The sequence below is a fragment of the Hemitrygon akajei genome, chromosome 10, assembly GCF_048418815.1.
Source record: "Hemitrygon akajei chromosome 10, sHemAka1.3, whole genome shotgun sequence".
NCBI classification, from domain to species: Eukaryota; Metazoa; Chordata; class Chondrichthyes; order Myliobatiformes; family Dasyatidae; genus Hemitrygon; species Hemitrygon akajei.
Genome location: NC_133133.1, coordinates 4303998 through 4316001, shown reverse-complemented (window position 1 = coordinate 4316001; position 12004 = coordinate 4303998). Strand labels below are relative to the sequence as shown.

Here is a 12004-nt window from a genome sequence, read left to right as displayed (position 1 = left end):
AACACCATTTGCCACTTCTGAACCCAGCTCTGCATCTTATCAACATCTCCCTGTAACCAAATTCTAGAATCTTCTTTGGAATGGTTTCCCCAGTCACACAGTTTGTGAGAATATTCAACTGGATTCTGTTCTGCAGGTAAAGATGGCCTTGGACTATTTGTCATCTGAGGAAGGAGACATCCCTGAAACTGGGGCCAGTGTTGCTGAATCAGAACAAGCTCTTCGTGAACTAGCCAGCTTGGACGGGAGATCTCAGGTAAAGTGTACAAGCTGCAATCCTGTTGAATTCCTTATGTGAGGGCCGACCACAATGCGCAAGCCAGGACAGTAGGATACAGAGAGCAAGTTGTTGCCCGTGCAGGAGGCTCCCCTCTCCATGCAGCTGAAGAATGGCAGAGACCAATGCAAGTTGACACCTGCAGTGTTGCAGGAGTTACCAGTCAATGTTGGACTGCCACAGGAATTCCAGATTCCCAACCTTTTTTTTCCTGTAGTTTAACTCCCAAAGCTTTTCCAGGACAAGGTATGACTGCGAGGTAGCGGAGGTTTGACATCAGAGTTTTCCTTCTCCGTCCCTTACGGATCCTTATATATTTATTCTATGTGTTTAAGTTACTTATATGTATTGTGTTCTTTACCTTATTGTGCTTTTTTATGCTGCATTTGATCTGGAGTAACAATTATTTCATTCTGCTTTACACTTGTGTACTGAAATAGACATTAAAAATCTTGAATCTTTTAAAAAAAAGACTGATTTTGTAAAAGAAGTTGAACAATGGCAAAATTAAATCAAGACTTATGAAACAACACACACACAATGCTGGAGGAACTCAGTAGGCCAGGCAGCATCGGTGGAAAAGAGTACAGTCGACGTTTCAGGCCGAAACCCTTCAGCAGGGCTTCCAGCACCTGCTGATTTTCTCTTGTTCATGACTTAGGAAATCTTGATTTATCAGAATACAATCACTGACATTCTGTAGCAATTAATTCACAGAGATTAGCAAGGGAATAATTGATTAGCTGTCAAAGAATTGGTAACATAGAGACCTAATCAGGTGGTGTACATTCACTGGGCCGCAGTGTTCTGAGGCACCCTCAAATTGACGTGTGTGTTCTTTACAGAAATTGATCGGAGATGCTCAGGCTCTGATCTTGCAGGGTGATCGGTTGATATCTGATCACCATTATGCAGAGGATTTAATCTGCGAGAGATGCAGTGAACTTCGGCACTTCTGCAAGGACTTGCTCGACGACATGAGAAACAAGTACATCTCTCTAAACAAATCACTGGAATTGCACATCAGGTTACAGCAGGTAAGCTAACACTGACAAAAAAAAGATTAGATTTATTTCTCAGATTTACATCAGAACATACAGTACAGCTTGTGCAGTCCAAGGATGTGGTGGGGGCAGTTCGCAAGTCTCCTCCGTTAACTACGTGGCCGAGTTTTAAAGGTTCTGCATGGATACAATAAACATTCAGCAAACAGCATCCTTTGTACGTGAAAGTGGGAGTCCTTACCAATCAGATTACATTGCCAAAAATAACTGTATGAGGTATCGCTTAAAATTGACTTTATTTATCACATGTATATCGACTATTGAAACAGCCAGTGAAATGTGTCATTTCACTATTAAATGAGTGTAGTTATTCCCTTTTGTTCAAGAGCTTGATGGTTATGGAGTAGTAACTGTTCTTGAGCCTGGTGGTGTGAGTCCTGAGGCTCTTGTACCTTCTACCTGATGGCAACAGCAAGAAAAGAGCACGGCCTGGGTGGTGAGAATCTTAATGATGGATGTTGCTTTTCCATGGCAACGTTTCCTGTAGATGTGTGTGCTCAATGGTTGGGAGGGTTTTACCTGCGATACACTGGGCTGAATCCATTACCTTTAGTAGGAATTTTCACTCAAAGCATTGGTGTTCCCATTTCGGGCCATAATGCAGCCAGTCAGCACACTTTCCACCACACATCTATAGAAGTTTGTCAAAGTTGTTGATGACATGCCAAACCTCCGCAGATTCCTGAGGAAGTAGAGGTGCTGCCGTGCTTTCTGCACAATTATATTTATATGATGGGTCCAGGATAGGTCCTCTTAGACAGTGACACCCAGAATTTGAAGTTACTGATCCTCTCCACTGCTGATGCGCCGATGATTACTGGCTCATGAACCTCTGGTTTCCCTCTCCTGAAGCCTGGACTCTGTTCCTTGGTCTTACGACACTGAGTGAGAGATTGTTGTTATTACACCACTCAGCCAATTTTTCAGTCTCCCTCCTGTATGCTGATTCATCACCCCCTTTGATACAGCCCACAACAGTGTGTCATCAGCAAACTTGTAAATGGTGTTGGAGCTGTACTTAGCCTCACAGTCATAGGTGTAAAGTGAGTAGAGCAGGGGGCTAAGCACACATCCCTGTGATGCTCCCGTGCTGATGGAGATCATGGAGGAGATGTTTCTGCCAATCCAAACTGACTAGGGTCCACAAGTAAGGAAATTCAGGATCCAACTGCAGAAGGGGATATTGAGACCTAGGTCCTGGAGCTTACTGATTAGTTTTGAGGAGATGATGGTGTTAAATGCCGAGCTGTAATCGATAAAGAGCATCCTGATGAATGCATCTTTGCTGTCCAGATATTCCAGGGTTGAAAGATCTGCATTGAAACTTCCAAACATATGGTGAAATGTGTCTTTTGCCTGTTGTTTGTGATGTCTCGCCATGCTTCTGGCACCAACGTGGTATGCCCAGAATTTACAAGCCTAACTGGTACTTCCCTGGGAAGTGGGAGGAAGCAGAAGCACCCAGAGGAAACCACGGAGACATTGAGAACATATAGACTCCTTACAGGCAGTAGCCGAAATTGAACTCTGATCGCTTGTGCTGGAAAGTGTTGTACTGTGCTGCCCTACTATCACTTAACTCATTGGTAAATTGGTTTATTCATCACCTGCTCTGAGATGCTGTGGAAAAACCTGTGTTGCAGATACTTTGAGGTAGTACAAAGGAAAACAATAACAGAATGCAGAATAAAGGGTTACAGCTACAAAGAGAATGTGGGCAGACATTAAAATCCAAAGTCATTACGAGGTTCAGAACTGTGCCAAATTCTCAGGCACATGGGTGCCGAAGACCTTTGCACAGTCTGTATTTATCAATGTGGTGTGGAGAGTGAGTTTGTAAATCTGGCGGGAGCAAAGGATGTTGGCAATGGTGAGGGTGGACCGCCACAGAATGGGTATGAGACAGATGGCAGAGAAGGAGTGCCAGGGACAGGGGGTGGTGAGGGTGTAGACACACCCAGCCCTGAGACACCAGTCAAGATCATTTGATTCAAAGCAATTGGTTTATTGATCATTACAGATTGTGTTTCCTGCTCCCTCCCCTCTCCCTTCCCCTTTTCCCAACCATGATTCCCCTCTCCCTGTCCCTTCCCACGCTCAGTCTATATAGAGACCCATATCAGAATCAGGTTTATCATCACTCACATATGTCATTATTTTGCGTTTTTGCGACAGCAGACAGTGCAATACATAAAATTACTACAGTACTGTGCAAAAGTCTTAGGCACTCTAGCCATACATATGTGTCTAAGACTTTTGCACAATACTGGAGATTGTACGGTCAAGACTCCATCTTATCATACTAGGGGAATGTTCAATAGTCTGATAACAGTGGGATAGAAGTTGTCTTTGAGCTGGTTGGTAATGGTCTTTGAACCTGTTGGTAAAGGTAAAGTGAGAAACAGGATTTCATGCTGTGAGATAGACCAGACCATTTCACTGGGGTGGGGGTGAGAACAAGAGTGAAGGGACACAGGATAGGACGGATGGTATAAAAGCAAAGGTAGCATGCAGTCACATTATCAGGAAGGGCAGGCAAATGATAGGACAAAATTGCAGCCAGCAGGGTGAGTATCAGTGCATTAGGGATGCAGAATCAAAAATACAGTACTATACAAAAATAATGTTATATCTCAATGTACAGAGTATAAAAAATAAGGTGGATGATCTTGTTGCACTATTACAGATTGTCAGGTATGATTTTGTGGTCATCAGTGAATCGTGGCTGAAGGATGGTTGTAGTTAGTAGCTAATGTCCAAGGTTACACATCGTATTGGAGGGATAGGAAGGTAGACAGAGGGGGTGGTGTGGCTCCCCTCACAAATCATGAAGATAAAGAATGGTATCAAATCCTTAGAAAGATGTGACAGAGGCTCAAAAGATGTTGAATCCTTGTGGGTGAGTTAAGAAATGGCAGTTATATACAGGCTGGGATGTGGACCTCAGATGGGAAATGGGAATTAGAAAAGGCTTGTCAAAAGGACAATGTTATGATAGTCACAGGAAGCTTTAACATGCAGGTCGATTTGGAAAATCAGATGGATAATGGATCTCAAGAGAGTGAGTTTGTTGAACGCCTATGAGATGGCTTTTTATAGCAGTTTGTTGTTGTGTCTACTTGGAGATCAGCTATACTGGATTGGGTGTTAGGTAATGATCCAGAGATGATTAGGGAGCTTAAGATACAGGAACCCTTAGGAGATCTTTTTCTAGTTAGCTGCTGGTGACTAGTTGTGTTCCACAGGGGTCTGTGTTGGGACTGATTCCTTTTACGTTGTATGTCAATGATATGGATGATGGAATCAATGGCTTTGTTGTCACATTTGCAAACAATACAAATATAAATGGACAGCACAGCCTCAGGATGGGGGGCATCCATTTAAAACAGAGATGCAGGGAAATTTCTTTAGCCAGAGGGTGGTGAATTTGTTGAATTTGTTACCACAAGCTGTGGAGGCCAGGTTGTTGAATGTAATTGAAGCAGCGGTTGAAAGGTTCTTGATTGGCCATGGTATCAAAGGTTATAGGGAGAAGGCCAGGGAGTGAGGCTGAGGAGGGGAAAAAAGGACCAGCCATGATTGAATGGCGGAGTAGACTCGATGGGCCAAATGGCCTAATTCTGCTCCGATATGGTCCTATGGTCATATAAGTACAAAGATCAAAGTAAATTTTATTATCAAAGTACATGTATGTCACCATTTACAATACTGAGAATAATTTTCTTGTGGGCATTCTCAATAAATGATAGAATGATATGATATAAGATGATAACTTAACAGAATCAATGAAAGACTGTCCAACAAGGGCATTCAACCAGTGTGTAAAACATGACAAACTGTGTGAGTACAAAAAGAAATAAATACAAATAATAAATAAATAAGCAACAAATATTGAGGAAATAAGACAAAGAGTTCTTGAAAGTGAGTCTATTGGTTTGGGAACATTTTGATGATGGGACTAGTGAAATTGAGTGACGTTATCTCCTTTGGTTCAAGAACCTGAGAGTTGAGGGGTAACAATTATTTGCCTACCAGTGTGAGTCTTGAGCCTCCTGTATCTGTTCTATGATGGCCGCAGTGAAAAAAAGAGTATGTTCTGGTTGGTGGGCGTCCCTGATGATGGATTTTGATTTCCTCAACAGTGTTTCGTGTAGATATGCTCATTTGTGGGGAGGGCTTTAACTATGATGGACTGGGCCGTATCCATTACTTCTTGTAGGCGTTTCCATTCAGAGGAATTGATGTTTCCATTACCAGTCCGTGATGCTATTAGTCAGTATCTCCACTACACATCTATAGAAGTTTGTCAAAGTTTTTGATGTCATGCTGAATCTCCACAAACTCCTAAGAAGAAGTAGGAAGTACTAAGAAGAAGTTTCTTTGTAATTGCACTTACATGCTGGGCCCAGGACAGCTCCTCTGAAATGATAACAGCAAGGATGTTGGAGTTGCTGACCCTCTCCATGTCTGATCCCCTGATGAGGAGTGGCTCACTGATGTAGTGCACTCTGTCAACATCACCTTGTGTACAGATACTCCTTACCCTAGTATACAATCGGTCTATGCACATTAGCTAATCTTAATCACATCAGCCACACTAAAGCAATTACTTCTACATTATGTTTTATAATATTGCTTTTATATTTATCAGTTATTAATAATTGTGTTTTTTATGTTTATTGTGGTTTTTTTATGTTGAATTGGATCTAGAGTAACAGATTTCCAGCATCTGCAGATTTCCTCGTGTTTGCTCTTGAATCCTGAATCTCTTTTGGAAATTTGGGTGGAAGATGATTTGCTGCTGGTTACTTTGTGTTATAATCTGAATGGTTGGCTGAACAGAGTGTTCAGGAGTGCATCTAATGTTCGGGGCATTTCGTGTGTGGCTGGATGCGTTCCAGTGATGGAGATGGAGGACTGGTGAATGTGCACTAACTGGTGTTGGTTTCCGCAGGTTCTGCAGTGGTGTGACGAAGGGGCTTACCTTCTTGCCTCACAGCCCGTGGACAAATGTCAGTCACAGCAAGGCGCAAAGCAAGCTCTGCAAGAAATTGATAAGTTTCTGGAAAACTCTAGAGCTTACCTGCAGTATGACACTGAAGACTTGTTCAATGAGTTTGGAGACATTCTTACAACACCCATTAAGGTATTTAACACTAACCATCTGTGTTATGTTCTGACACTGTGGATCAGGAGTACATTGGCTAATTCACAGTGGAACTGTTCCTCAGTTTTACCACCTACAATGGCCCCTTTCTCAGCAATTCCCCACCTCAACTCTGGCTTCCTAGTTCTTCTAATAACCCTCTCACTCTCTCCCTCTCCCTCCCGCTCTCATTTCCTCTCTCTCACCTTCTCTGTCACTCAACCTCCCCCTCTCCCTCTATCTCTTTCTCTCTTTATTTGTCTCCATATCTCTCTGCTGCTGTCTCTCTTTTTTCCTCTTTTTCTCTCAGGCCCTCTCACTTTCTACATCTCTCTCTCTCTTTGACTCTTTCTCTCTCACTCTCTCTCTTTCTCTCTCACACACACACACACACACACTCCTATTAGAAGTTGTTATTGAACCTGCCTCACCACTTTCTCTGAAAGCTTGTTGCACATACATACCACCCTTTGTGTAAAAGAAGTTGCTCTTCAAGTTCCTATTAAACTGACAGTGAAAGGGAGGAGTTTGCAGTGTTCTTCTAATTGCTCTTCCTAGAAATGTAAATCAACATCTCTGTCTCTCTCTCTCTCTTTTTCTGTCTGTCTCTCACATTTTCATTCTCATTCTCTCACAATCTCTCTCTTGTTCTCTCCTTCACTCATTCTCTCTAACTCTCTGTCACTTTACCAGTCTCTTTCTTACTCTCTCTCTTCTCTCTCATTCTCTCAAACTGTCACTCAGTCTCTCTCACTCTCACATTCTCTCTCTCCCCCTCACTCTCGCACTCCCCTCTCGCTTGCACTCCCCTCTCGCTTGCACTCCCCCTCTCTCACACTCCCCCCTCTTGCAATCTCTCTCTCTCTCTCTCTCACTCACTCACTTTCTCTCACTATACTCCCATCCCCTGCTATTTATTTCTCTTTCTGTTGTGAGCATGACTAGATTATCCTATTACACCCCACAGTCGGTAGTTGATGTGAATCTCATTGGTTAGTTGGTGACATTATTCACTGAAGTTCCAGATTGCCTTGTTCCCTGTGTAACAATCTCCAGCAGGTTATAAATGAGGTATTTTCAAATTAAAAATAGAATGAGAAGCTCATGGTAAACTTATGATGGCATTTGACCAATTAATTCCTCACTGGTGAATCTGATTTGTTTGAATGGGAATTGGTTTATTATTGTGACGTGGACTGAGGTATGTGAATGGCTTGTCAGATGTTTGTACAGATGAACTGACACTCCTGTAGAACAAGGTAAAACAATGACAATGCAGATTAAAGTGTAACCGGCACAGAGAAAGTGAAGTGCAGGTAGGCAGTAAGGTACAAGATCAGAACGAAGTAGATTGTGAGATCGTGAGCCCGTCTTACCTTACTAGGAAACTTCACAGAGGAAGTTCGAGAGGCTGAAGACACACACAAAAACAGCTTCTTCCCCTCCACCATCAGATTTCTGAATGGACATTAACGCTATGAACACAACCTCACTATTTTTTTCTTTTATTGCTCTCTTTTTGAACTATTTGTTTATTATAATTTATAATATTTTATTATATATTGCAAAGTACTGCTGCCACAAAACACAGCATCTGTGGAAAAGAATACAGTCAACATTTCAGGTTGAGACCCTGCATCAGGATTGGAGAAAAAAGAATCTTTTTTTTTGGTGAAGGGTCTTGGCCTGAAACATCGACTGTACTCTTTTTCACAGATTCTGTCTGGCCTGCTGAGTTCCTCCAGCATTTTGTGTGTGACGCTAGGATCTCCAGCATCTGCTGATTTTCGCTGGTTTGTGTCAGCAAGGCTAAAAGATGGCATGAAATTGCTCTATCAGATAAGGTGAAGGAGAATCCTAAGGAATTCCTCAGGTATGTTAAGAGCAAAAGGATTGCAAGGGATAAAATTGGTCCTCTGGAAGATCAGAATGATAATCCATGTGTGGAGAGGGGGGAGATCTTAAATAAATTCTTTGCATCTGTATTTACTCAGGAGACGGACACAGGGTCTATGGAAGTGAGGCAAAGCAGCATCAACTTCATGGACCCTGTACTGAGGAGGGGTGTTTGTTACCCTGAGGCAAATCAGGGTAGATAAATCCCCAGAACCTGACAGGATGTTCCCTTGGACCCTATGGGAGCGAAGTGCAGAAATTGCCAGGGCACTGGCAGAGATAGTAAATCATCCTTAGCCACAGGAGAGAAACCAGCAGATTGTAGGATAGCCAATGTTGTTCCACTGTTTAAAAAAGACTCTAAACAGAAACCTGGGAATTATAGGCTGCTGAGTCTAACATCAGTGGAGGGAAAGTTATTAGAAGGTATTCCAAGGACCCAGATATAGAAGTATTTAGGTAGGCATGGATTGATTAAGGATAGTCAGCATGGCTTTGTGTGTAGCAAGTCATGTCTAACCAATCTTACAGAGTTTTTCGAGTAAGTTATCAGGAAGATATATGAAGGCAAGGCAGTGGATGTTGTCTACGGGACTTTAGCAAGGAATTTAACAAGGTCCTGCATTGGAGTCTGGTCAGGAAGGTTCAGTTGCTTGGCATTCAGGATGAGGTAGTAAATTGGATTAGACATTTTCTTTGTGGGAGAAGCCAGAGAGTGGAAGTCAATGGTTACCTCTGACTGGAGGCTTGTGACTGGCGGAGTGCCACAGGGATCGGTGCTGGGTCTGATATTGTTTGTCATCTATGTCAATGATCTGGATCAGCAAATTTGCCAATAATACCAAGATTAGGAGTGTAGTGGACAGAGAGGAAAGCTAACATGGCTTGCCAAGGGATCTGCATCAGCGAGAAAAATGGGCTGAAACATGGCAGATGGAATTTAATGTAGACAAGTGTGAGGATTTGGACTTCATTAGGACCAACCAGGGTAGGTCTTACATCATTGACTGTAGAGAACTGAGGAGTGTTGTAGAACAAAGGGATCTGGGAATACAGGTACATAGTTCATTGAAAGTGGCGTCACAGGTAGATGGGGCCATAAAAAAAGCTCTTGGCATATTGGCCTTCATAAATCAATATACTGAGTGCAGGAGAAGAGATGTTATGTTGACATTGTATAAGACATTGGTGAGGCCTAATTTGGAGTATTGTGTGCAGTTTTGGTCACCTACCTACAAGAAAGATGTAAACAAGATGGAAAGAAAAAGTGCTCAGAAAATTTACAATTATGTTGCTGGGATTCGAGGACCTGAGTTATAAAGAAAGATTGTATAGGTTAGGACTGTATTCTGTAGAATGTAGAAAGCTGAGAGGGGATTTGATAGAGGTATACAAAATTATAGCAACACACACAAAATGCTGGAGGAACTCAGCAGGCCAGGTAGTGTGTATAGGAAAAAAAAGTACAGTCGATTTTTCGGGCTAACTGTACTTTCTTCCATAGATGCTGCCTGGCCTGTTGAGTTCCTCCAGCATTTTGTGTGTTGCTCAGATTTCCAGCATCTGCAGATTTTCTCTTCTTTGTGATTTGATTACAAAATTATAGATTAGATAAATACAAGTGGCTTTTTCCACTTGGGTTCAGTGGGACTCCAACTAGAGGTCATGGGTTAAGGGTGAAAGATGAAAATTTTAAGGGGAACATGAGTGGAAACATCTTCACACAGAGGGTTGTGAGAGTGTGGAATTAGCTGCCAGCACAAGTGGTCCCTGTGAGCTCGATGTCAATGTTAAAGAGGTTTGTGTACATACATGACTAGTAGAGCTATGGAGGGCTGTGGTCCAGGTGCAGGCTGATGGGCTGAAGAGCCTTACTTTGTGCTGTACTTCTCTATGACTCAATATGCCAGGAATATTGAACCTGATTGTGATTCTGTAGTCTTATAACAGTGGGGCAGAATTTGTCCTTGAGCCTGGTGGTATGTGATATTAGGCTTTTTCATCTTCTGCCCGAGCAGAGAAGAGAGAATGTCTGAGGTGGGTGGGGCTTTTTGATTATTCTGGCTGCTTCACTGAAGCAGTGAGAAGTGTAGTCAGAGTCCATGGAGGGGAGACAGGCTTCCAGGTTGTTCTGAGCTGTGTCCACAACGGGCAGAGCAATTACCCTACCGAGCCAGAAGATTCTACTTCTGCTGATTCTCTGAGGAATTCCAGTGGTGGATATTGGTGCTTTGTGCTGCCTGCTGTTGTTCCTTGCTTTTACAGGCCCAGGTACAGGTGGTTCAGGAGAAACTTGACAACGTGTACTCCATGTTTGAGCAACGCCAGGCATCCCTGAAGAAACTGGCAGTCAGACACGTCCGACCAGTCCAGCCCGTCGCTCCCCGTCCTGATGCGGTGAAAGGCCCACTGTTTTCCTCAAAGCAAGGTACTGGCATAGTTGGGTTAAACGTGGGCAGGCAGCTCTGTGGCAAGCAGCTGTTTATTCCCCTGACTAGCTGAGTTCCTGCAGCAGAGTGAAGGAAAGGTAGTGCTATTCGCCAGCTTAGGAAGGGTTAAACTCTTTGTTGTACTGCAGGTCCACGAGAACGAAAATGAAGGTTGATAGGTCCTTGATTAAGCAGGGTGTCAAAAGTCAAAAACTGATTGGAAAGGAACACTGGCAGGGCTGAGAGTGAGCGGTAATGGCTGCAATTTCAGGAAACAATTCGGAAAGCACAGGATATATACATCCTAAAGAGGAAGAAGAATTCCACAGGCAGGATGACACAACTGTGCCTGATGAGAGAGGTCAAAGCCAACATAAACCCAAAGAGAGGGAATATTTACTCTATTATATGAGTAAATATTAGTGGGATGTTAGAGCATTGGGAAGCTTTTAAATACCAACAGAAGGCAACTAAAAAATCATTAAGAAGGAAAAGATTGAATACAAAAGTAAGCTAGCCAATGCTATCAAAGAAAATACCAAAAGTTTCTTCAGATACATAAAGTGTAAAAGAGAGGTGAGAGTGGATATCGGACTGCTGGAGAACGATGCAGGAGAGGGACAAGGAAATGGCAAATGAAATGAATAACTATTTTGCATCAGTCTTTACTGTGGAAGATACTAGCAGTATGGTGGAAATTCAAGAGAGTCAGGGGTCAGAAGGTATGAAGCTGCCATTACTAGGGAGAAGGTTCTTGGGAAACCAGATGATGTACACCCTAGGGTTCTGAAAGAAGTGGCTGAAGAGATTGTGGAATAATTAGTAATGATCTTTCAAGAATCACTAGATTCTAAGATGTTCTGGAAGACTGGAAAATTGCAGATGTCTTTCCACTCATCAGGAAGAGAGAGAGGCAGAATAAAGGGAATTATAGGCCAGTTAGTCTGATCCCAGGGGTTGGACAGATGTTGGAGTTGATTGCTATGGGGGTACTTGGAGGCACATGATAAAATTGGCTGTGGTTTCCTCAAGGGAAAATCTTGCCTGTCAAATCAGCTGGAATTCTTTGAAGAAATAACAAGCAGGGTAGACAAAGGAGAAACGATGGATGTTGTGTACTTGGATTTTCAGAAGTCCTTTGACAAGGTGCCACTTGAGGCTGCTTTAGAAGTTAAAGCCCACGGTATTACGG

The 12004-nt window shown here is 42.8% G+C and overlaps 1 protein-coding gene across 1 annotated transcript in view; it reads left to right on the top strand.

The window, feature by feature from the left end:
• The window catches only part of mcf2a (MCF.2 cell line derived transforming sequence a), a 176088-nt gene that overhangs the window by 93434 nt on the left and 70650 nt on the right, over positions 1–12004 (top strand). The window contains exons 10-13 of the mRNA XM_073057769.1: positions 137–256; positions 1123–1314; positions 6296–6487; positions 10649–10811. Coding sequence (XP_072913870.1) covers positions 137–256; positions 1123–1314; positions 6296–6487; positions 10649–10811 — 667 coding nt within the window. The remainder of the gene's footprint in view (positions 1–136; positions 257–1122; positions 1315–6295; positions 6488–10648; positions 10812–12004) is intronic.